Raw genomic sequence first — 26,318 nt, 5'->3', positions numbered from 1 at the left:
ATCCCTTGCCTGCCCCTACCATCACATGGGGACACTGCAAAGATGTAAATAAACCAGAGTGCTATAAATTGAAGAGGTGCTGTCCCACCCCAATGTCCACATGCTTCTTCAGTACAGGTTCTTTATCACAATAGCTGCAAGACTTCCTTCTCCCTGGTATTCCTCATTTGTTGCCCTGTGTGGAGGTTTTCATGTTCCTAATACCTGCCAAACTTTTCATAACTCTCTCTGCTTAGCAAGCAATATTTGCTCAATTAGATACCTTCTCCCAAAAAACAGACAGGCAGCTCCTGGCTCTACAGCAGGGAGGAAAGGGAAATTCCCCTGTAGGAAAGGAAACTTCTTCCCCCAGAAAAAAACCCATCAAAAATACACTATAGATGGTGTGACCATTTTTATTACTTTTCGAGTGAATTTCCAGCTACCTATATTACTTCAGCTCCTACTGAAGACTTGTCTGATCTAGCAATCCTTTCCTCCAAAATAAATAACCTTGAGGGACACAGACCAAGCACTGCCTCCCTCCTCACCCCAAAGAGAACCATGCTTGTGCGACAGATCCATTGATACCCCTGGAATGACTTTGAAGGTATCATGCAAGCATGCCCTGTGTAATGGAGATCCTATACATTTATGATTTTCATTTTAATTTATTAATCAATATTGTGTTCAAAGCACTGTCTGACCCACCTTCTTGCCCACAGGTTTGTGCTTATTTTCCACTTTGCTTCTGCTATCCGTGGTGTGGACAGAGGAAAGTGGATACACCTCTTTGATTTTTAACTGAACTTTGCTGTCTTTGCACAGCTTATATGAACTGTACACTATTTTGTACACTTACTCTGTATGGGTGTTTTATACCAAGGTTATTGTCAATGAATATAACAATGGCTCAACAATGCTTCTCTCTTTTTTTTTTTAATTAAATGACAGCTAAACTACAGGCAAATGCAGCTGTTTAATTGTGTAACTTATAAAGAAACACTTTTATTTTGTATTTTACTGTGTACAGACTTTAAATATGTATATATATTAAAGTGGATGATTGTCAAATTAAAAAAAAAAAGGTAGATTTCCAAATTTGATCATTCAGTAATACTTGGTTCTGGTTAACAGGTTGTTGTAGTGATGCCTTTTCTTGGTCTTAAAATCAAGAGTCAAACACAATTAGAAGGGAGAAAGGGATTTCACCTCGGTATTTATTTTAAGGATCCTTAGGTGCACATGTCCGGGTGGAATGCACCAAAATGCACCCCACAAAATGCCCACCCCAAAAGATTGGGTATAACATTATAGGTCTTACTAATTAGCATATCTATCAAAGATTGCCCAATGAGAGGCTCGAGTGAACCTCCTTCCCCAAGGAACCTTCCCCTGGATGGTTCTATCTTGGTTTACAGAATATGTTCTGGAGAGGACCTTGGGGTCTGGGGCACACTGATCCCTAACGACGAAGCTTCTAAAATGTTGAGTCTCTCAGCTTGACAAACAAGTCCAAGAATGTAGGCAAAGAGCACTAAGAATACAGAAGTTGTAAAAAGGTATAACAGGAGTATAAAAGAAAAGGCAAAAAATCATCGTGGCATCAGTAGCTTGTGTCTGGAAGAGGAAACTACCTTTTATCAACAGTATAGTGATCCAAAAAGAATTTATCAGCTTCAAATTATGTAACTTTACAAGAATATCTACCTGCCTTTTAACTAGGGAGCAACTGACCACACATCACTGACTAAGATGCTACAGTTTGTAGACTGGGAGCAGGTAATTAGACCATTCTTACAGGGTAGAGAAGCAGAATGAAAGAGATACATTTAACTCTTCAGCCCCAAGCCCAGTCGAGGAGCTACAGCACCAGGCAAATCCATAACCACCCACCTGCTTTTTGGTTCTACCTTTCTGCTGCACTCTACAGAAATGTCAGTGGGTTTTGCCTTGCATACAGGTAGCAGAGCTCTTCTTAAACAGAGATTTCATTACAAAACTACGTTTATTTTCTACTGCCTAGTTTCTAATGCCCACCATTCACAACACACCAAAACAAAAGAAACAAATGCAGCAGATATCCCCTGGACCCAACTCTCCCTCTACGCTCCACTGCCACAGCCACAAGGGAAGGTATGAAAGGAAGAAGTGAGTGATTCCATTTGGAAGGGACCTAAAAAAATCTAGTCCAACTTCAGGGCTGGCCAAAAATTAAAGGTGTTATTAAAGGGTGTTGTCCAAAAGCCTCCTGAACGCTGCCAGCCACAGGGCATGACTAGAAAGGCTGTTCCAGGTCTTTAACCTGCTTCCAGTTAGGTAATAGGCCACAGCTAAGCTGGGACTCATTGTCACATTTCTCATCTTCTACCTCTCTAAGCCATTAGCAATTGATAACATACACCTGAGATAGGTGGAATGGAAAACGAGATGGAAAAGGCACGAACAGTATTTATCCCACAAAATACAGTGAAACAGCAAAAGTGTTTGTTGTGTTGTTGTTTTGTAAAAGCCATGCACAAAAGAAAAGCAGAACAAGGAATTCACTCGCTGCTTCCCATGGGCAGGCAGGTGTTCAGCCATCCCAGGAGAGCAGGGCCCCATCACAGCCAATGGTTGCTTGGGAAGACAAATGCCATCACTCCAAACATCCCCCCCCTTCTTCCTTCTTCCCCTCACTTTATATCCTGAGCCTGATGTCACATGGCCATCTTCTTACACCCTCTGCTCTTTACATCTTCTCTGCACTAGAAATGCTATCAAAAAAAACTATTTAAGACTGCTTCTTCCGGCATGAAGGCTATTACATCTTATACTGCTAGACAAATAGCCTTACTAAAGGAAAAGTAACATGAAATTGCCACAACAGAGAAAAATCCTTACCCAAAAATGTGACACTTACTGATCTTACTCTTTTTTCTTTTCCCATTTCAGAGTCTTTCTTTTTGATAGCACCAAGAACAGTGTGCGACTACTAAGCACAAACATTTGAGATTCAGGGATACCTTAATATGAAATTAAAGAGCTCGTTTTTATTTACCAACAGCTGCCAGACTGCATCTGTGGCAGCAGGAAGGGGATCTTCTTCTCCAACACTTCCCTTTTACACTCCACATGAAGAATCCAGAGTTCACAGCTACCATGGGATGGCTCATGTGGCACAGCTGTCCCAAGGGAAGCACTGCAGAAGTAGCCACCCTTTCTGAGGTCTAATGTCAAAGGCATAAACTTATTCTCTTACCTCAAATGTGGAGAGATTCTAGTCACATTAGGAGGCCCTAGAGGCAGCTGGGTTTGTCCTGGTGTGCACGGCATTGGGAGTTCAGCTTGGGTGTATTTCTGAGAGCAAAATGTTCCATAATTTGCTGTTAACACCCAGAGTGTCAGAGGCCACCTCCCCCTATCCCCTGAAACAAGCTCAGCCCTCTCTTCCTGTCTCTCTCATTACTTTTAATGCAGCTCTCTGTATACTTTGGGAAAGGAGGAAAGGTGGTAAGAAGCCTTCACAGAGATGGAATAATTTCCATAATGATTAGCAGCATCCAGAGTTTTGGAGGCTTTGGTAATCCCATGTGTAATACCCATAACAACCTCTGTTTCATGATATCAAAGAGCTCTTTTTAAAGAGTCAGCAGCCCAGAGTGTGTGTCTTTTCTTCCTTCTCAGAGGGAAATCTCTGAGACTGGGAAATGGGTAAGGCAGAGAGGTAGATTTAACTTTGGTGACTGAGAGCTCAGGGCAGCAAATTCTCAACTATTTTATCCCTTAAGAAACCAGCTGGTTCAACATCTGTGCCTCCCAGCGTGGGAGAGTGACTTTTGGACAGGGGGAGAAAAGGAAATAAATCACTTTCTCAGGGAGTCTGTGCTGTTGCTGCCTGCAGAGCTGTTGGTGACAGACCTGGAGTGTGTCCCTCTGGTCCCACTGCCTGGTCAAATGGCTTCTCAAGCAGTGCCCTGCACAAATGGGGCAGCTGGATGTGTTCTCACCCAGCCACAGCCAGGCAGACAGGGCTCCTGCACAGACATTTACTGGGAGCAGGTTGAGAAATAATAAAATAAAATAAAATAAAATAAAATAAAATAAAATAAAATAAAATAAAATAAAATAAAATAAAATAAAACAAAATAACCCTTTTGAAGAACACCTGTCCTCCAGGAAAGTTTGAACATTACAATAACCTTTAAGAGGTTAAGTAGAGCACGTGATGCAAGGCCACAGTTTCCAGAAGCAACCAGTGAAGGCTGAGGGTGATGACAGGAGATTAAACGCCAACCAGTTCTAAACCCCCATCCTACAGGAAACTAGATTGGTTTGAAGAGACCCAAGGTCAGACCTAGAAAACACTGATGGCATTTCAAAGTCTTTGCCTGGGAAGTTCAAGGTAGAGTTTGACACAAGAGCTGTGGGCTCTGTTACTGTGAGGAGCAAGAAGGCAGAGTCTCACTCCTGGGTGTGTTCTCTCTCCAGGCCCAGCCATGTGCCAGTGTGTGTGCATGGGCTGGGAGGAGAAGTGATCAGACTGAAGAGCAGGAAATGGGATCTGTTCCCTTGATTTGCTTTTCTAGCACCTGGAACTGCCACACTGCTGTGTCTGAAGAGCACATTGCAGAAATGCTCAGCAAGGATGGGAAAGATCACCCCTTCTGCTGTCCCCTGTCATCAAGTGATCTTAATTGGACATCTTTAGGGCTCTTGTATTTTTGAACCAAGAGTGAACCTGATATAAATAAATAAAGTCCTTCAAGCTCCAAAAACCACATCAACACCACTTTCCCAATCCACATGACAGGGATTTAACACCAGGGAAGCCCAGCAGAGTAAGGCCTCACAGGAGTGCCTTTACTGGACATACACAAGTGCCAGGTGTGCTGCTTTTACGTAATTTTCCCTCCCATATAACCAGCAAAGGGCTAAAATATTTCATTAAATCATACAGCAGCATGGGTTGGAAGACATCTGGAAAGATCCTCTGGTCCAGCCTTTTGTGGGAAAGGGAATCTAGGTGAGAACTGTTACCCTGATCAACTGTATTGTGAAAAACCTCCATCAATGGGGGCTTCATCACATCTCTGAGGAGATTGTTCCACAGAATGATTGTTCTTTCTGTAAAAAACATCTTTGTGATATCGAGATAAAACCTCTCCTGGTGCAACTTGTACCCATTGCTTCCTGTCTCCTCCATGTGGCTCTTTGGGAAAAGAGAACATCCATCCTTTGTGGCTGCCCTTTAAGTACTGAAGTCCTGCAATGAGATCCTCCACAAGTCTTCTTCAGGAGAAGACCTAATTGCTTCCATTTTTCTTCACAGGGCAGGTTCTCACACCCCTCCTAGGTTTAGCCAAGCTTAGCCTTCCTAAATGCAACTTTGCATGGCCCAGCAAGGTTCTTGTAGTCCTTGATGGGTATTTGGCCACCTTCCCATGGTCAGTATTTATCTTTTTTTTTATGTTTAAGCACATCCCAAAGCTGACTGTTAAGCCGGGGTGGTCTCTTGCTCTGCTTTCTCCCTCTCCCTTTGTAGGGGTTGGACTGCTCCTGAGTAACTCCCAGCCCTTATAAGCTGCTTGTGCTCTCCATGGATGCTTCCCACAGACCCTCACAGCTGGGCTCTGAGCATATGGAAGTTTCAGGAATGCCACCCCTTCGGAAATCCAGAGGTTTTGTCCTATTAGTTGTCTTCAGTGGGCTTAGGAGGATCTGAAACTTCACAATGTTGTCATCACTATATCCAAGGCCACCACTGATAGTTACGCAGTAAAGTAAATATTATCAGGTTGTGAGCGCTAAATCCAGGCAGCAATGTGCTGTTCTGGGCCACCATGTCCAGCATCTGCAGCAGGAAGTGTTTCTCAGTGCTTTCCAGGATCCATGTGGATGATTTGGGCACTGCTGTGCAGAAATAGACTGTTTAACAGTCAGAACTGATTTGGGGCTGGAGGGAGTGTCTGGCAGAAAGTGCGAAGCTGAAAATTGTGCAATAACATTGTCAGAAATCCTGCTGTGCATGAGGTTCAGTGGCTCACACAGACCTGATCTTAGGAGGTTGTTCCTTCCTACCGGGCTTAGGTTTTCTGTCCTAACTCCTCTTCCGCACTGGGTGGTGCTGGTTCATCACAATCCCAGTAAAGAGGCACTCAGACCTGCTGAGGTATCAAATGCTGTTTGTTAGAGCTAGATGGGAACAGCAGAGACAATCTTCTGTCCCTTTGGATGCTGAGAACCCCCAGCGGAGCAGCATCCACACACAGCATCCTGGCCACACCCCATCCATGGGTGTGGGCATTCAAGCTATCACAGGAGGGTGTTTTCCTACAGCAAAAGAACTCCATTAACCATTTTTGCTGTCAAACACAAAGGATGTACCCACGAGAATTTCTTGCTGCATGGTTAGACAAAGCCCCGGACACACGGATGGCTCAACTCCTCGTCACCCAGCAGGAGCTGCAGGCCCCTCTGTTTGAGTGGGTTGAGCTTATCCTGTGGACAAAGGGTTTGTGCACCACAACGCGGCTCTGAAGGCCAGCCTGTCCTCATGGCACAGGGCAGAACAGCACAGCACAGCCCTGGCTATGCTCAGGCTCACTGATAGGGGGATCACCAGCTCCACAATGAGCTTTCAGTCAGGATCCATTGGAAGCACAACCTCTTCCCATCTGCCTGTGGATCCCATTTTATGTAAGGTCCTTCAGACTTCCTAATTGCCCAGCCCCACATGGGTGGACTTCCTAGAGGAGGAGGAGGAATTACCCATGTTTAGCCAGGGCATGGTCTCCACCCCCTGTGACATCTCTCGAGCCTCCAGCAATGGAGCAAATCAGAAATACCTGTGTCTGAGCAACCTGCTCTTACTGAAAATGTCCCAGCTCATTGCAGGGGGTTGGACTAGATGACCTCTATAGGTCCCTTCCAACCCAAACCATTCTGCGATTGAGGAAGGAGAGCGGAACATGGATTTTTCTGTGTGGCTAAGCCAACAAAGATGATGATGGGGAAAGATTTGCCTACAGTTAGCCCCACTGCCAGGGGCAAAGATGAAAGTTGTCCTCAGCTGCTGTGCTCTGCTCTAACTCCCGAAGCCCAGATTGAACATCCACATCAGAAACCAAAGATAACCCTTGGTTATCACATCTGCCATAGAGATCAGTGTCAGGATGCTGGGCATCAGTAAAGTGATGAAATGCACAGAAAGTGTGGAATGGAGGATGGGAGCCTGCAGGGTATCAGGAGGAATTTCCTCCTTGGTTCTTGAGGCGACTACTCCGAAGTACCAGTGGAAAAGGTCAGAGGAATGAGAAGGGTGGAAATACATATCACAGTCTGCAGACTGAATTTGTAAAATTACTCCAGACCATTTCCCTTCTCCGTTGCAGAAAGGAAGTCAGCACTGATCCTATGGCGCTGAGAAATGATGAGACGGATCCAGGAAGGACATAAAATGAAATAGGATGTTGGAAACAGAAAAGCAGGAAAATAAAGGGTAAAGAGAGGATGAGGTAAAGGAAAAAAAGTCAAGGTAAGCCTACAAGACAGTGTGCATAGAGCAGAGAAAAGAATAAAGTGAGAAAGGGACAGGGCAGCCAAAAAAGGAAAGGAAGAATTCCTGATAGTAAGCATTATGGTGGCAGTCCAGTATGGATTCAAAAATTGTCCAAGATCAAGACTGAAGCATTTTCCAGGACCACGTCTAGGACACGCAATTTTGTGAATCAAAGGAGGTTTACAGAACACAGAAAAATGTGCTTGAGCATGTCCAAAGCAATTCTGCCTCTGGAAAACTGCTGTGAAGGACAAAGCCCACACTACACATCAGCTCTGAGCTACCATTCACACTGCTGTGTCATTAGGAGGATTTTTAGATCGAACAAGCTTGAATGCAGATCATCGGTTTGCAGCAGAACTTCGATTTTCTTTGAAGTTTTTTACACGTGAATCTGTCCTACCAACATTAATTCAAACAGGTGATAAGTGGACACGGAACTGCCAAAAAAGGAGAAATATGAAGAGAGTAAGTCTCTAGGAAAAAAAAAAAAAAAAAAAAAAAAACCCTTAGATTTTAAGTGCAGAGGTGTTTGCATTTATCCCTTCTGAATAGAGAACTTCAACGTTTTTTTTAGTCAGAGTAGTTATTTGCCATGAAGGATAATAGTTTCCTACATGTTTTTACTGACCATGTATTTATTACTGTATAACCATATTGCCTCTACCAAATGGGTGAAGAGCAACCTCTCTTCTGTGGAATGTGAAGGTTGTCCAGAGGGCTGGGAGATGCCCCTGGAAGCATTCCAGGCCAGACTGGATGGATGGGTGAGGGCTGTTGCCACCTTTTCACAAGCACTGACAAAAACCCAACAAAACTAAAGGAGCGAGCCCCACGATCTTCAAATGAAAAATTACAACATGGTGATTAAGAAGGGATAAAAAGCTCTGGGAAGCCAGAAATCTGAATAAATAAGCATCAATTTTATTGAATCGTGAATAATTTAAGACTGGTACAATCATCAGCTTTATTCTCCATGACACGGGGTGGGGAAGGGGTAGAAATGGGGAGAGTGAGAAAGGGGAGGCATGATCTCAAACAGACCATTCACAAATTCCAATCCTAAATGAGAACTGAAAATTAAATAGGGAGAGGAGCAAATGGAAAACATCATAAACGTACACAAAATACTCAATTCCTAGTTTTCTCTTTAAAAATGGCTAGAAAAAATTCATCAAAATGCAGCACTTTTAATCAAATATTTACATTTCTATGTTACAATGAAAAAATGTACATCTTATAGAACATATTTCATAAACTGTTCCACTGGAAACGACTAGATCAAAACAGCAACCTTCCATTTAATATCGACAAAGATTTTTTTGCTTTGTTTTTGTATATTATTTTTTTCTTGAAAGAAAATTGCCACATTTAGACAAGATTTCATACACATAATATCGAAGTTAAGCATCAAGAATGAAATATCAGTTTGCTTCTTTCAAAATTTACAAAAAGGCTAACCAACCCCCTCCCTCCCCTTCCCCAAATAAACCACATCTCATTTATGGCCTGTATCATTCTTGGCAGTTCTGAAGGAAAGAAAATGGTTTATTCTCTCTCAATTTATAACTCAACACGAATGTTGCATAGAATCTTGCATTTCTTGTTGATATTTTTTTAAACAAGCCAACTTTGTAAGGAGGGAAAAAAAGGAAAAAAAAAAAAAAAAAAAAAAAGGAGGTGTTTTGAAAAAGCCTTAAATGAGAAGGAAGGAAGTCACTTAAAGAAAGACTTAATCTACGAAAAGTCTTGATAAAAACTATGATGTGTGCACAACAGGTAACCCTGCTTCCCGAAGTTTCAGAAAAGACACGGAATATTGTGATGCTCAGAATGACTAGCCTATTCAAAATTGCCTCTCACTTTAAGCCAAGCTAGTGTCAATAAAAAATAACAGGTAATAGAAATTTCTTCCTGAGCTTAAGCACAGGATTAAACATGAGGGAAAAAAAAATACCCCGTTCCCCACAAATAAAACACCACTTTAAACATGTCTTTTAGCACTCAGTTAAAGGTCAACCGAGACATTTTCTAGGATAGCAAGTCCATTTAAAGCCCTAGCCCTGCAACTGGATTTTTTTTACAGGCACATGCTCTATCTGCACGGATTCAGTTGGGGGATTAGGTACCAAAATTCACAGTAGTAGCAGGTAAAGTCAGTGCTGGGAAGCAGAATTGTCAAGACTACTGGAAAAACTAACTTCTCTCAAACGCATCATCAGCATGCTATGGATTTGATTCCATACAGATCTATCCCATTTTTTACAGTACCAAGAACTGGATTAGGAAAATTGGCTGAGTAACCTTTGTTATCCATTCAGTGAAATAATTAAATCAGAGTTCATAAGGTTAAAACAGTGACAACACCAAGCTCTTCCCCCCCATCATTAAAATATTTAAATTTTTCCTTTTACAATATTTTTCTTTTTAAAAAAAAAAAGTCATCAGCACTTAAAAGTTGTAACAGGAGCAGATTCAAGACCAGCTTAGTAAGACAAAGTACAGTTATGTTACAGAAAGTCATGAGGTATAATAAAACGATCCTCTCAAGCTGAGCCACAGAAGCATGAATTTGTCTGTTACGTTCCTTTAAACCCACAAGCTCTTAAAAAAGTGTTTGTAATAAGATTTCTTTCTGTACATTGAAAAACCAGCATATTCCTGTAATTTATTATAGTTGAAAAGCTTTTTTTGTCCCTCCTGCATGGATAAAACAGCTCTTCAGTGATTTATTAGCTGCGGATTAATATGAACCTGAAATGTTATCTCATTTCCCTCCTTTTTTTGTCACATTTAATCAAATTCTAGTATCTCACACAAACAATATTCACAGCAACTTATGATAGTTCAAGAGATGACTTTAGCCCTGTTTCTTTAAATAAAATCCCATAATATACAGCACTAATTTAATCAAACACAATTAGTACAAAATAAGGCATCGCTTTTAAAAGTCAGCACCAAAGGAGAGCTGGAAAGGCTCGTATGAATCCCTACGGAGGAGTGAGGTGGTGGCTGAGGTACAGCTGACATGCTGGGGATGGTGGTGTCACCAGGAAAGTGCAACTCTTTGGGAGGTGTTCTTGTTCCCCAACAGAAGTACAAGCCTTAACACTGATAATGTGGGTATGTGCGTTCACAGAGGAGGAGAAACCAAACCAGGTTCACAGCTCTGCCACAACTCAAAAGCATGGCACAGCTAAACTCAAAGCACACAGTACTCAGTACCTTATCTTCTTTTTTCTAGACCTGAATACTGCTAAAATAGTTATTTTTTTTTCTTTGCAATTAAAAAGAAAAGTCATGGAAGTCAGTATTATCACCAGAGTAGCTCTGGAACTGCCACAGAGCTGAATTTTAATTAACCCCCTGGTTAATTAAAACCAGGTTGTGCTGATTGGAATGAAACCTCTGAACAAAACCCGAAGTTTTTAGAAAACAGCTGTAACATTTCATGGAATTAAAAACTCAAAGTCTGACTCACCCCTTTGCAGGGGTGTAGCTCACCTCTGTGTACAGAGCTCACCATGCCTGTGCACTGCCAAGGGTCCTTTGGAGCTGTAGGACTTCATGGGGCACAGCCCTTCCACTGACTTCTGTGAAGGAGGGAAGCCCCCTCTCCTCAGGGTGGATCAGTGGGATGTAAATGCCACAGAAGTCAGCCCAGCTGGTGGTGTGAATGTAAGTGGGAAGAGAATTTGGCCCTGACTAGCAAAGGGCTACCTGATCTTTCACTTGTAGCAGGATTGAATTGTTACACAGTGTTTGAAAAAAACCTGATTTGTTCAGACTGTATATATATTTTTATATATTCCTATTTATATATATAATCTTTATAAACACAAAATGAAAGAAAGCCAAGGTCTCAGACTGGCAAGGAGAGCAGCGTTTTTTGTTTTTGTTTTTGTTTTTTTTTCCTTTTCTCTTTTTTTAGTATTTATCTAAACTTCCCTGTTTTGCAGCTTTGCCTTCACTGAGTATTATTACCAAGGCAAGCAATATCACTATAGCACCAGAACTATATGAAGCTGAGTTTAATCCACAAAGCTGATTGGTAAAAGTCCAGCCCTCACGTAAATGTGTTTGGTCAGAAGCAGCAAAGGCAAATATTCCCTCTCCCCTCTCTTTCCAGACAGTACATGGCACAAAGCTGTTTGCTTCATAGCTGTGAAGTTGTCCCCCCGGTCCCTTCAACTTAGTAATGATGATTATTTTTAACATCTTCAGGATCTTAGGCATGAGAGCTTACAGCAACTAAAAAGAAGGAAACAAAGGAATAGTGCAGTTCTCATCATCGTCAAAAGAAAAACAATATAAAGGTCGCTTGGGTTGCCTGCACCCAGGTTCAAGATTGCTCCAAGTGTCTTGTTCTTGCAGCTCTAATACTGAGATCCCAGCCCAGGAACGTGTTCTTTTCATGAGTCTGTGATCAGGGCTCTTGCCAGGTGGAAACAACCTCTCTCTGTCTGAAGAAGATCACAACGTCGACTCCAGGGATGAATCCAGGATGTCATCGTGATGGCTGTTGCTGTTGGAGTCGCTGTCATAACTCTGGGGACTGGAGAAGTTGGCTGCCTCCTGCAGTCTCATTAGCATGTTCATCTGCAAAGGCAAGGAAGCTCATGATTATTTGTATTCTGAGGCAGGAACAGCATTAACTCCACACAACAGCTCCAGCGGCATTTGCTTTGCCAGCGGGCAAGGAAGGAAAGGAAGGAACAAGCAGGGTCAGCAATGCCGAGACTCAGAAAAGGGGTGTGACTGTAAATCACAGCAGCATTCAAGTTACTGATAAAACAGTAAAGGAGAAAATGAGACAACAGCCATAGAGCAGCTCCTGTTTCTAATCCCTAGAAACAAGGAAAATGAAATGGCTCTGCTGTTCCAGACAGGAGAGCTTACCAGAGGATCTCCTTCAGCATCACTCACTGGAACTTGTTTGCTGGTGGAGCCTTCCCGGGACACGGAGTAGCCGTCAAAGCCCACGTCCTCAGGCCGCAGCTGGAGCAGAGGAGGCCACTCGTGGTGCTGGGGGGTGGCTGCCCAGGGGTAAGTGTCCATCACCCACTTGGCAGGATCCTCCCAGGGCGCTCTCCTCCCATACAACTGAAAAGAGCACAAAACCACGTCAGACGTTCCAACCATCTCATCCAGTGCCTCCCTAACTGAAATGAACGTGCCGTGGTTCTTGGGCTGCAGGAAACACTTCTCAAGCAGGGCTGAACTAGGGTTTTCCTTACCCTAGTGAAACACTAAGCCCTTTGTGATGGCACTAATTTGAAAGCAGCTGACCACCTTCTCTGAGACTGCAGTGCCCTTCTCTTGGAAGGAAGAAATGCCCGAAAATAACATCACCTAATAAAGTCAACTTGAAACAGTGTCAGCACACAAAAGAAGCCATCAGTGCTGACATCTGGACTGCACTGGCAGCTGCCTTACAAACTGTCATCCATGGAATGTGGAGGAGGAAACCTGAGATCTGTCATCAGGCAATAATGATGCATGTCAAGGCATAAAGTTTTCAAGTCAGATTTTTTTCATATTCAACCAAGAAAAAGCACCAGCAGCATTTGTCTATGGTCAGGTTTCTAAGTAAGCAAGCTCTGTTTCAAAAACATTTTTCTTTACGGAATAGACTGCATTACTGAATCCCAACGTGTTCACCCTTTCATATTCCATTTGCCTTAGCTAGACAACACACCCATTTTAATGCCTCATGACTTCCAAAAGAATAAATACAGCTTCAGGTGGCTTTAAAACATTTATTTCCACTTTATGAATTGCACCAACAACATCCTTCAGCAACTGGAGGTTGTCTCTGACATCTTGTCACTTGAACTCAGAGAACTGTCCCCTTCCTTTATCCCCCTGCACAAGGCGAAAAACAACAGTCTAGCGAAGAAATTCACCAGTTCTCTGATGGATCTAGGACTATCTCACTTCCTTCAACACTATTTCTTCTTGGTGTGTTTTTTATGGGCTTAGATTTTGCATGCACGAAGTATTAAACTGCTCTGAATACCACCACGTGGTGTACAGTGAAGCAGGAGGGAGCAGAAGTGCCAGTAGATGGTGCTAGGCAATCTGAAACGCAGCCTCCTCCACAGCCCAAACTCTTCATCCTTCAGCCCTGCTACGTTATCTTCCCAGCATAATGGCTTCAAGATGTGGCAAACCAGATTTCCTATTTTAATCTTGTTTTCAGATTTACAATGATACATGTCTTTTGGTAAGTGGCATGGATTTTATTTTTCATGTCTTTTCTCTCTAAAGTCTGAGCGGATCCAAGCTCAGGAGAGACCGAATGACTCACTATCCTCTTCCATGGCAACCAGGTCTGTCCACCCCTCCCACTGGCATGTGTTGCAGGGAGCAAGTCACGGGACAAGGATGGAACAGGTTGATCCACAAAGCGTGAAAGAAAAATCACTGGAGTATGAGCGACAGTGGCAGGAAGCCACAGGGACTCTGGGTTCTCTTTTTGCTGGTGCTGCATTCTGTACTGATAGACCAAGCAGGAAGAACTTGGGTTTTATACAACCTTCTAATTTTCACATCCCTGTTTTGAAGAACAAAACAAGTCAGCTCCCATGGGAGCAATTATTGTAAGGATCCATTTGGTTTGTTTGTATTTGACCCAAAATAATTCTCTGAATGAGAAACAGAAACATAAAAATAGCTCAGTGCGGATCCACAGAGATCAGAGTGAAATTAGGAGCCCACCTTTCTTTTCTGGCAAGCAATTTCAGGAAAGAAAATGTGCTCTCAGAGGAGCCTTTGTGGGTGTGGGGAACAGAAAATAGCCCCAGATGAAACCCACATTTCTAGCATTAGCTTGCTCATTAGCACCACTCTGGCTACTCTTTCAAGCACTAAAGTGTATCTTATCCATCAACCAAACAAAATGAAATTTTTTAAACAGGAATGAATTAGTGCAATTTGGGGAAATGGGACTGAAGGGGACAAGGTGCGAAACTGAAGTCCTTACACCTGGAACACAAGCCACTCAAATAACCTAAGGAAAGATGGAGATACTGGGCAGAACAAGGAAGCACAAGGATGGTTTTATCAATTACTCACTCTCTTTCTCCACTTCCATTACGAGTTTTTCAATGCTTTCCACACGTACTGATCAGTGATATGAGAGCTTCAAACCCCAGTACAAGGAGCCCAGGCATTACTGTGAGTATCAGTTTTCTCCCTTACAAGAGCAAACAAAGTCACCTGCTCTTTTTCTCTTGCTTTAGGTTGGAAAGACTCCTGGCTCCCATTACCTTCCTTTATAACAAGTTTTACATAAATTGGTTCTCCTGCTCTATTTCTAGCAAAGTTGCTGAATGTGTTTTGTACTCCAGGATCTATCGTTTTCCTCATGTCTAAGAGTCTACCACAGTTGTCCCAAAGAAAATGGGGTCTCCAAGTACTGACAAATTTCAAATGGCAGTTGCAGTTTGCCCAAATTTTACCCAAAACTTGGAGAATTCATGTATTTCAGAGATTTGTAAGAAGCCATTAGTAAAAGCTTAGTTCAAAACCGTATCTTAAACTAGGTGCTTACTCTGGGCTTACTCTGTGAACAAAAACTGATTATTAAAAAACCTTTTTTTTTTTTCCCTACCTAAACAGCAAGTCCATAGCAATTCTCTGCTGAACCCTCCTCCTGATTCCAAAAAGCTTCACAGTCATACAGACACCAAAAATTGCATGGCAACGCTTAAAATCATTCCAAATTGCCAGAGTACAAATCAGTTACTAAGCACAGGCAATCAGTGATGATTTCACTTCATCCTCTGAAAGAATTATGAAGGAATCTACTAAAAAAATCATCTTACGTACTGAGAAGTAATCAAAATGTCACTGCTATGATCCTGTCATTCATTAATACATTTCTCCCCGTACACAGCTTTGTTCCTATGCTGAAAGATTTGACTTCCAAAGGAAAATCCTGTGTAACAAAGTTAATGACCACAAGCATGTTTTTCTGATGCACAGGATAATTTTAAGGTGTGCTTCTGGAACACAATATTGAAAGGTATTTGTACGTCTAACTCCCCCCACTGAAAACATCAGCAGTTTGGCATCTAATCATTTCTTCCACTCTCTATTTCAAAAGTGCTTGAAGAGACTAATTCTGCCTGAAATTATTGACAATTCTGGTTTCATATCTACAGAAAATGTTGCCACTACTGAGTGTGATTACCTTTTGAGCAGATGCCACTCTAGACCTATGATTTTTCCCTTCTGCCTACTCACCTGTAGCCCTTCTCTAACTGCCTCCAGAAGATATGGAATGATGGAGTAGTTCCACAAGTCAGTGAACCAAACTCTAGAACCATCTACATCTATTGGACAGGAGAGGAAGAGCCGTGGACCTGGAGAGGGAAATTCAGACATTACACTCAAATCACAATCACGATAAGCATCAAAAATAGGATTGATAACATCTAAAAGTAGGGTTTTAAAGAAAGCCTTTTTTACTAATTACAAAGATACACCTGCTATACAAGGAAATAAAATACATATGTTTACATATGCCTGGGCAAAGCACTTACCAATAGTAACATCAGAGGAGCTGTGAGCCTCCAAGAATTTGTTCAGATGTTGCCAGACCTTGGGAATCCAATCAATAATCTTAACCAGCTCTGCATTCCTCATCCTGCCACTGATCTCCGTCTCGATTAGTTTTCTCCTCAAGAAACGGCCGAGAAAGCCTTTGACTGGCTCAGTGTGGTTTGCACATAGCACCCATCTGTGGCAGAACAGTAGAAATGGCCATCATTTCTCTTCCATGCTACTGAATGTAACTATTCTTGACTACATTTCTCTTATTATTTACAGATTATCAGAATCAAAATGGGTTATTCCAGTCATGCATGGTTTTCAGCAAAAGTTACTTTGGAATACTTCACTAGATGAACCAATTTTTATTGTGCATTGTTTCAGCTCATTTGTCATTAATCTGCTTTGCCTAAATAGTCTTACTGAAAATCTGGTAGAAGGTCAAATATCTTAACAATCCTCTGTAAAGTAAAAGCTTTATGAACCCCGTTCCTTTAATGACAGCACCATAACCAAGCTGCACATGTCAGGGCAGCAAGCAGGAGCAAAAGGCATTTCCCACTCACTTTGCTGTTTCAGCTGATAAGAACAATTTCAGATGACTCAGTAGCCATTGCTCCTTTACTATATTACAGACCACAAACATAAATGAGAAACATGAACAAACAGTACCTGAAATTATGGTGAAGTTGAAGATTAGGTGTGGAGGAGGTGGCTTGGTTCATTGTGCCAATAATATATGGACTATTGGGAAAAAAAACACAAGGAAATCAAACTTGTAAATTTTGGAAAACAAGTTTTAAGTAAAACCTGAACATTAAAAAAGGTTATTCAAAACTCTTTTGTCAAAGAAGGTTTTGTAGTTACTTATAACCAAATTCTCTACTGAGATTCTGAGAACATCAAATTCTGAAAGCAAACCAGAAATCCCAAAACAGGACTTTCACTACAAACAGGGTTTTACTACCAAAGATCTACATCATGAAACAAATGCAACTACTTTTTAATTACTTATTTCATAAAAATGGATAATTTCATGAAGGAAAAAGATCCTTCTGAAGCACTGTCCACAATATGGAAAACCTGGTCATCTTCCTCCACATCATTAAATTAATGTAGACTTTGATTTTGTGATTGGATTTTGCAGCTGCAGTGCTCAGAGTCCAGAATTAACATTTGCAATGTGTTCTGATACTATTTCTTTACCATTTGTGGTACTTGCAGTTCAGGAGTCCATTGAAGATCTCTCCTAGGGAGCTAACATGGTGCAAATTATCCAAAATGATGACAAGAGGCATATCCACAGCATTATTTTCACTGTTACACTGGTCTGCCAGGTTGGACAGGTACTGGCGGAGTTCCTGCAAAGCAGATATAAAGAAAAGAAGGAAAAAAAAATTTTTTTTTCTTCACATTCCTTAAAATTCAATTAAGATAGAGAAGCTTGGTAACAAAATCTAAAGCAAAAGACTCTGACATGTAACAAATCACACATTTTCCATGAGAAAACACAAGATATGCTTTTCTTTCTCTTTTGTAGGTCATGCTGAAGACTCAAAGACTATCAGAAAACCTGTGTGAGATAAGGGCTTAAAGGGGGATAATATTTTGTAGTTTAATTTATGGTTTTTATTCATCAGTGTCAGAACTAAGAGGTCTGAAATATATTTTTGTTTCTTTTCAGGAACTTGTTCAACTCTCCCCATCCCAAACCAAACTCTGCATTCCAGCTAGATTTGTTGTATCATCTTACAACTGTGTTTCTATCAAAATACAGTTGACAAAATTAATCTGGAACAAAGCATCCCTTGTCAGAGGCCAAATTTGGATGCCTTCAGTAATGCTGTGTAAGAAGGACGAGCTTTTGGTGCTGCTGCTGAGTGGTTGAAAAGCTCTCAACAGCTTTAAAGCATGTCTGAAATCATACAAGTGGCTTACAACCATAATTTCAACCATTCCTTTCCTCCAGAGGAAAATATGCCTAAGGCCATCAAATACACAGCTTGCTTTCTTTCTTTCTCTCTTTCGTTCTTTCTTTCTCTTTAATCTAGATGATCATGGCAGTATATTCAGCAAAACCAGCAGCACATAAAAAAGCAGAGGCATGCCTCACCTGCCCAGGAATGTGTCTGCACAACAGCCCCTCCAAACCCAGCACATGATTACAACTGCTGATACTTGCAGCTGCAGAAGCTCCTGGCAGCCTGGAGATGCATTTGAGGGTTCTGGGAAAAGTGCCCACATGCAATAGGGATTGCTTAAGTCTCTGGGAATTTCATGCAGGTGTTTAACTTCCTCGGCAATTCTCAGGCTCCTAAACACTTGAAAACCATGACAGCTTTAGGTGTTTAAATACACACCTGGAAGCCTGCTGTTCCAGGCCCATAATCAGGTGAATCTGAAAACCTTAAATACTGTTTCCTTCAGAATCAACATAATGCCTTGAAAATAAAGGGAAGTTCAAAATGACGTACACTAAGAAAGGAGTCTCTCATTTTTGGACCCGTGCTAGGGTGGGCTGTGCACGGATGGTTTCTGCGTGCTCACCTTACTGGATTTATGGTCGACGTTGAAGGTGGCAATGATGCCCTCGGCCAGCTCCCTGCCCTCTCTGAGGACCATGTACTCGGACAGGCGGTTGGCCAGGTAGGTTTTGCCCGTGCCACTGGGGCCGGACAGGATGATCCGCCTGTGCTCCATCAGCAGGGACACGTAGCGCTGCAGGATGGGCTTCGGGATCAGCGACTCGAACACCAGCCCGTCCAGACTGTTCTCGCAGAGACCTGCAGCAGGGAAACAGCCCTCACTCACAGGGAGTCCCAGTCTTTATCCAAACGGACCTGACCAAGCTGTTCTTCACTTCAGAGCCAAAGCCCTTCCCCACCCTGGTATCCCTCGTGGCTGAGAGAGGCACACATAAAGCTGGAAAAACAAGTGCAGGGGTGACCTGTGGGCTTAGCCTGCATCCTCCTTCAGCCTGTTTAAGTCCTCAGCTGCATCCCTAAGGCTCTTTGGGAGCTGCCAGACCAAAGCATTCCAGGCCACACTTCTCATGCACAAGCCATCCATTTTACAGCATTTCACCACGCACTCACCCAGAATGTACCTGTTTACTTTTGGATCACTAGACAAAAAAAACCCCCAGCTATCATCAACTCCCCCTACTTTCCCAAATGCTTGTAATTAAACTCCTTCTCTGTATGCTGATAGTTATCTCCTCTAACAGAAAACTCCTTACTGATAAGCATTTATGCCATGTCAGCAGTCACTTTAGGCAGAATTGGCTCAGGGAAAAATACACAGTGCTTCAAAATAAACAGCAGGAAGGGAAGCTGGCAGATCACCCAGAGAAACGTTTGCACCTCAGTGGTTACTTGGAATATTAAATATTTATATAGGCAGCTTTGTATCTCAAAGGTATATGTAAGTGATTTTCCATAAATTGATTGAATACATTTCTATTTTATTGCAAACTGTTATCACTTCTGAACCTTCAAGGCACAAGTCAAGCCAGTGCAAGTTAAATATAAACTCAAACTGCAACTTTACAGACACAGCTAGACTTTATGCAATATTTCAGTTAGGATTTATGACTGGACAATGCATTTTATGTAAGTAGAATATCCTGGGTTCATGTCAAGCCTCAGTATAAGTGGTGTATTTCACAGTTTATTTTGTCTTCCTGCCCACTGGTTTGTTATACAAGGTTAACTTGGTTTTTATACCAATATTCAAAAATCTGCTTTCAGTCAAATTTCAAAGTTGATCTGAAGAATGTTTGGCATTGCCCTCAAATACCATCTGTCTGCAGATTTCACTGGTCTAACTTTGAACAAACTGATGTACGTTCAAAATGCAGCAGCTGAGGATTTTACCCCTAAGCTTAGTTACATAGTATAGTTTTCATTAAAAAGTGCTTCCCTGAGAAACAATATGAAAAATATAAATATTAAATTTTTATCAGTATTACAGAATAAAATTGATGGGAATCCTGAAAAGCATGCATTTTGAAAAATCCAGACTTTAAGGTGTTTCATAAAATTTGGGCTCCCTCCTTTCTGGTACTCAAGGAGGGACTCTTCAGTGAGACTGATCAAGCAAATCAGTCAAGATTTATGGTTTTTTTACCCTGCACAAAGGAAATAACAACTATAGCTGTGATAAAGAGGTAATGAAATTTTGAGGCTTGACTCATTTGGAAAGTACTTTGCTGCTCAAACAGCTCCACTGCATCCCTTGTGGTGTGAAGTCTTCTCCAGGACAACTCAAGATCTGTGGAGTGTGTAATTATTCCTACAGTTACAGGCTGAAAACTTGCTAAAACTACAGCATACCCCAAGTGCTGTCTTTATCAAATGAAAACAGAAGGAAGTAAATAAATGATAGGAACAGGAAAAAGCAGCAAAATAAAAAGTTTCTACTCTGAGTGTCTTGACACAGCAACATAAAACTGATAAAACTGTCAACAGTGAGAACTCCAGCAGGCAGGTCAGGTGAAATTACCTTTGATGGTCACAGAAATAGTGTTGTTTTCTCCAACCAGGTAGCCACAGGGCAGCAGCTCCGGGGTCTCTGCACTGTTGGTGCGCTTGATTTCTCCGATGCTGTAGCCCAGAACACTGTCTGAGTTCAGCCCCAGCTGGCTCACGGGATCCACGTGGATGATGTACTCCTGGGGTGGAAAAGGGACACTGGAAGTCAGGCAGCACTGGGAGTTTGTTCTCTGCTGTGACAGACTTAACACACAAAGTTAAATACAGCTTGGTACCATCAAAACCCCACAGGAGAACTTGAGCTCACAGCATTCTGTACCCACTGACCTTAAACAGGCGTCTCACAACCCCATCCAGAACATCCCACTTGGTCTTCCCACTGACTCCAATGCAGCCTATGAGGAAGGTGCGAGGCCTGGAGTCCTAAAGGCACAGAAGTAACTCTATCAGACAAGTGTGGTTAATGTAATTAAAATGCTGGCTTCCCTGCCCCCTCCCCTTTTGTTTTTAAATAATGGTGTATCCTTACTATATATGGTAAATTCTGGATGGTGTATGGAATCCTTTTCATATGATAAACACTTTCTACAGTGTTGGAGTCACAAATCTAAAGGATACTTAGGTGGCTGTTATGTTAAGTTAAATGTATTTATTAATACCATGAAGAATTCAAAATCTCTGAGAGGATTACAGTTTAGCAAAGAGACAGAAAAACTCTTAGGAATATTCTAGACAGAAAAGTAGATGTCAAATTAATTCTTCCATGACTTCACAATCAAAGATGTTACATTTGCAAGGTTTATCCTATTTATGTCTAGAAATGCTGCTGTGGGTAGAGAAACCTATATACATATAAATTATATATGGCTATATGTAGAAGCAGTAATATAGAAAGGAAGTTTATATTTATAAATTGTTTGATGTATCACATCTATTTGAATTTTATAACTGATTTTTAAGGCAGATAAAAAGAAATCAGAAAAAATAGAACTTTTCTTGTTTTCTATAGCTGCACTCACAGTGAAACATTAATTGAAGAAAAACTAATTTCTATCGTAAGATTTGAAGTGTTACTAAAACTTGCTCTGACTGCAGTCAATTAGCAGCAGTTCGTCCTAATTAATGCAAAATTGGTATTCAATGGAAAGATCTGCTAAGTCCATTTTATTTTGGATCATTCAAATTTTTGTCCACTCCTCAGAAAGACATGAACTTACTTCTTAAACACACTTCTACAGGTACTCAAAAATGTGAGATTAAGGAAGGCCATTCCTTGGCAAGGACTGTGTATTACATTCATGCACGTAGTACGTTAAACACATGAGATGGGAAGCAATTTTACAATATTTGCTATTTATTTGGGTATTTAGGATTCTTTCAATTACTTGTGGATGGAAAACATCTGAAAGCTGTCATTCTAAACAGGATATTTGTGCCAGAGAGGAAAACTTCAACTAGGATGATACGGTATAGATCTCCCAGTTTGGATTTGTCAAGTTCTTCCACAGGATTGGTGCTTCTGGCATTCTGGTCCCTCTCAGCAGCCCCAAGGAAGCTGGAGGTAGCCAAGTGCTTTCTCTATCACTATTAACACACCTATAAACTGTTTTCCTGAGAAAATTCCTAAAAGTCCTTTGCAAACTTGAATTCCCTCACACATTCCAAGGTCACTTACATCTCAAAGCTAGGAATGAAACAGAACTCACCTCCTTCCATTTCATCTCGTCCTGGAAGTTGACGACTATTTTGACGTGCCTGCCTCCTTCTTTCCGGGCAGAGCCATCTCCAGTGTCATCCAACAGCATGTCTGTGGACAGGAAACATCAACAGCTTCACAGCTGGAGCTCAGTTACAATGGAGGCTATTCTGGTTTACTGTAGTCAAACACAACACGTCTGGGCTTCATATGCCCCGAGGTAAAACACAAGAACCAGGTTGACCGACTTCCCTGCCATCCTCTTAAAAAGGGAAGGTCATTGAAAATTATTAGCCAGTTACTCTGTATTTTCCTTCCTATGATATATCCCCTGGCAAAAGTGCACCATTAAATGGCTTTAAACATGACTTTTCAGAGCTGAGGTCATAATTGGACACCTCCGACCGAGGGTGTAGCAGACCTACGATGATATTTAAAAGAAGGCTTTGTGCCAGCTCGTGACATATTTCCACACCTCAGCTGTTAATAATCCTCACGCTTTCATTTTTCCACAGCTAACCAACCCAAGCCTTCCAAGTGCAGGATAAAACCTGCCCCACCACCCTTCTCATTAAACTCACCGAGACTGGTTGACTCTGTGAGGTTCAGGCTGTGTTGAGAGAGACCCACTGAGTGTCTGGGAGAGGAGGAGATGGAAACCTGAGACTGAGCCCTGCTACAGCTGCCGTGGTTTTCAGATTTCAGCCGATCGTTCTCTGCTTTTAACTTTTCAATCTCACTCTTAAAAAGACAAGCCAGACGTTAGAAGGTACAGTGAAAACATGATTATAAGATAGCAACGTAAGTAACTTAAGAATAAATGGTAGTTTAGCAGAAATGCTGTTTTCATAATGTCTTAATTGCGGGTTTTAATTACTACAATGTCCTTTCTGTAAAACTTTTCAAAGCATCCTAAAATATGTGTGAATTCACTAACACTGAAATGCAACTACCTTAAGGCAGAGAGCACGGAAACATTTTGACAGTCAACAAAATGATGGACCCATCTTGGGGTTGAAACAGCTGCAGCTGAGGGCAGCAGTCAGGCGTTCATGCTGACTTTTAATGAAGGTTTAACACTGGCACAAAGCTGAACACAGCTTTCAGTACGCGTTCAAAAACTTCTGATCTTTACTGTGCGGGTGGTTGGCCAGTGTTTCCCACATCAGCACAGGCTGCAGGAGCTGGGGTGGCTGCTGCTCACCTGCATCCTGTTCATGGCCTCCCGCAGCTGGTCCAGCTGGTGGGCAGAGCTGAGGGCTTCCAGGCGGATGTCCGTCAGCTTCATCTCCTTGTCCCTCAGCTCGTTCCGCAGCTGCATCACCGTCTCGGCCTCGGTGTCCGTACACTCAGAAATACTGCAGGACATGGACAAACAGACACTTGTGCCTTTTCTCATGGTGCTTCTCCAGGATTTATCAGGAGAAGAGGAATAAAGCCCTTTTTATTCTGCTTGAAGCAGGTAGCAATTTTGGCTTATTGAATTAGTGATGCTGTAAATCAGATATTAAGTGGGTCATAGAAATTTTAGAGACTAGTGAAACAAAGATGTCTGAGGCTTATTTTTCTTAAATCAGCATCTGAAACAGAATTAACTGAAATCACCTACTATTAGATAGTCTTCATTTTTTCCACAGTAGTTGCTATAAAGGAAAACTTCTAAAGCCAAAATCTCAATAAATTAAGGGGGTGCAGGCATTTAACAGCAGTTGGTTGGAGATTGATGAGTTCACAGACAGATTTAAAGCTCACCAGGTGTGCACAGCTGGGTTTCCCTGAACTGCTCTGGAGGGCTTTGGAACTCTACACCTATTCGAGCATGATAAATTCCTGCTTGCTTTAAAGAACTCACGCATAAAAAAATTTTGGTGGCATTTTTCTTCCCTCTGCCCACACAAAAAAAAGTTTCTGAGTAACAACATTTCAGTACATTTGTAACTGTATCTGCATAAAGATCAACCATACAGCTGCACGCTTTAAGGGAGATTTTACCTAATGTGTCTTTCCCTAAATCTGGTTAATGAGAGATGTTTTCTGCACCAAAAAGCCAAAACACACAAGTTTTACTTGTGCTCTATCCTTCCCCCAGTTCACATATTTACTCTTTTCTCACATTTATCCTTTTGGCTTCCATGGCAAAGTGAGATGCACCCACACAGCACTTTGGCTGATGACACATGGGATCATCATTTGACAATTTTCTGGCCTGAGAGCTCTAAAGCACAACTTGCTGTAGTCACCAGAAACACACTGAGTTAGGCTCAAGAGACAGAAGAAGCTTTGAAACAAAAATCATGGGGGATTATCTACTGCTACTGACATTTCATCACTGTTATACAGCTGGAAACTATTGCTATTGTTTTCACCTCTTCATGTGAAAACAAGTGGAGGGGAACTACTCCAATGCATTTGTTCTGAAATCAGGCTGGAAGCTCCGCATGACCTCTCAAGGTCAGGAGCCTGTCTGGTAATTGCAGGTTTCACAGTACTGCCTGTTACAACTTTCTGTGTTTATTTATCCTGCTCAAGTGACAAAACTACTGATGGAATTAACATAAAAGCTGTTTTACTAAATTTTCCATGCACATTCTAAAATGTGAGTTCAGACTCAAAACAGCATGGCAAGGGAGTTGTTAAATTTATTTCACAGGTGGCCATGGAAAGGACTAGGCACAGGTGGCTGGGGAGCTACAGAAGGAAAGAGGGGTGGATCATCTCCATTCACCAGGCACAAGCTGTTAGATGAGTTCATCTGTATCACTAAACCACAGTATTTGATTTCTTTACCTGAATTTGTCAATATAACTGGGAACTTACCATGGCAGATTAACTCAATATGTGCTGTGTTTAGACAACAGAAACAAAATCCCAGATTTGACCTGGTTTGTTTAATTTACAGCAAGAGATCCAATTAAGCTGGCACCTCAAGGTCACCCTGGTTATAAATATTCTTGATCCTCAGTACATTCTGCTGAGAGAGCCACCCAATGAAACATTTACACTTCAGTACTGACGCAATGATTTTTGGCTTCCTGGACATTAATGCAAAGGTACTGGGTTGGGAGTCAGCTCACGTATCTTTAAATCTCTGAATACATAAATTCAGCACTTCTGTCCTCTGCCTTTCCTCTACCAATGCAGCAAGATGCCTTCCATGCCATTTTCTGTCTAAAAATTACATAAATCACTTACAGGGAATTGGAATGGGAAGCTCTCAGCAGTGGTGTTGAAACAGTGGTGTTGTGGTGTGGTAGCTTTGGTGAGGAAGGTAAGGAAGAATCAGTCATCTCCTCAATGTCTGAATGAGAAGATGCTGACTTGGGAGACTTCTTTTTCCCAAAAGCTTGCTTGAAGGAGCTGCGTAACTGGAAAAAACAAGACCACAGCAGCAGGTCCATCACTAAGAGTGAAACCAGGCAAAAAAAGCCATAGAGTAAAAACTCTTTAACATGCAAATACTCCAAATGCTACAGCCATACTCACATAACACAGGTGAAAAATAAAAACGCTTTTTTTTCCTTAACTATTTTATCAGATTAATAAGGTCAATAGGAGTGGCTATGAATGCTTCCTATTTTAAAGAACTATTTGACAGCAAACTCTGCTCAGTGCAACAAGCTTTGCAGCGGTGTGGTGACAACTCACAGCTGTGCTGGCACACGGCCCAGCCCAGGTTAATGATGCTGGAAGGGTTAGTGGTGTCAATGGGTGGGTTAGCTTTGTACCTCCAAGTTTAAAGTAGGTCTTCCTTACCTCATTGACCTGCCGGAAGAAGTGCAAGCAAAAGGAAGTGGGGGAAGGAAAAAAGACATGTTTTAACAGATAAAGCCACTGATAAGGGAAGTTTTGGAGTTCTAAGACAAACACGACCCATGATTAACAAAGACAAACAGTTACTTTATAACCAGAACCCTGTATTTTCCAAAACCAGGTGTTTCAAACCACATACAGCCATTTTTTGCGTTACCTGAGGAAGACACCAGACTCAAACTCTCTTAACTACTTAAATTACATTTTCTCCTTAGCTCAGGCAGAGTGCTTTGGCTAAGAGCCA

At 41.8% G+C, this 26,318-nt stretch overlaps 1 protein-coding gene across 3 annotated transcripts in view; it reads right to left on the bottom strand.

Moving 5' to 3' along the window:
* Nucleotides 1-11,532: 11,532 nt before the first annotated feature.
* The window catches only part of NAV2 (neuron navigator 2), a gene marked incomplete at its 5' end in the record, with an annotated part of 366,989 nt that continues 352,203 nt past the window's right edge, over nt 11,533-26,318 (bottom strand). For all 3 annotated transcript variants that reach the window (XM_082283277.1, XM_082283275.1, XM_082283276.1), the window contains 13 exons: nt 11,533-12,118; nt 12,419-12,622; nt 15,770-15,888; nt 16,069-16,265; nt 16,748-16,819; nt 17,282-17,436; nt 18,623-18,858; nt 20,579-20,747; nt 20,896-20,991; nt 22,275-22,375; nt 22,846-23,005; nt 23,469-23,622; nt 25,457-25,629. In XM_082283277.1, coding sequence (XP_082139403.1) covers nt 11,993-12,118; nt 12,419-12,622; nt 15,770-15,888; nt 16,069-16,265; nt 16,748-16,819; nt 17,282-17,436; nt 18,623-18,858; nt 20,579-20,747; nt 20,896-20,991; nt 22,275-22,375; nt 22,846-23,005; nt 23,469-23,622; nt 25,457-25,629 — 1,962 coding nt within the window. In that variant the 3' untranslated portion in view covers nt 11,533-11,992. The remainder of the gene's footprint in view (nt 12,119-12,418; nt 12,623-15,769; nt 15,889-16,068; nt 16,266-16,747; nt 16,820-17,281; nt 17,437-18,622; nt 18,859-20,578; nt 20,748-20,895; nt 20,992-22,274; nt 22,376-22,845; nt 23,006-23,468; nt 23,623-25,456; nt 25,630-26,318) is intronic.

The sequence above is a fragment of the Coloeus monedula genome (genome assembly GCF_965178545.1).
Source record: "Coloeus monedula genome assembly, chromosome: 6".
Taxonomy (NCBI): domain Eukaryota; kingdom Metazoa; phylum Chordata; class Aves; order Passeriformes; family Corvidae; genus Coloeus; species Coloeus monedula.
The sequence above is the reverse complement of the archived record's forward strand: the minus strand, read 5'-3'. Positions and strand labels throughout refer to the sequence as shown.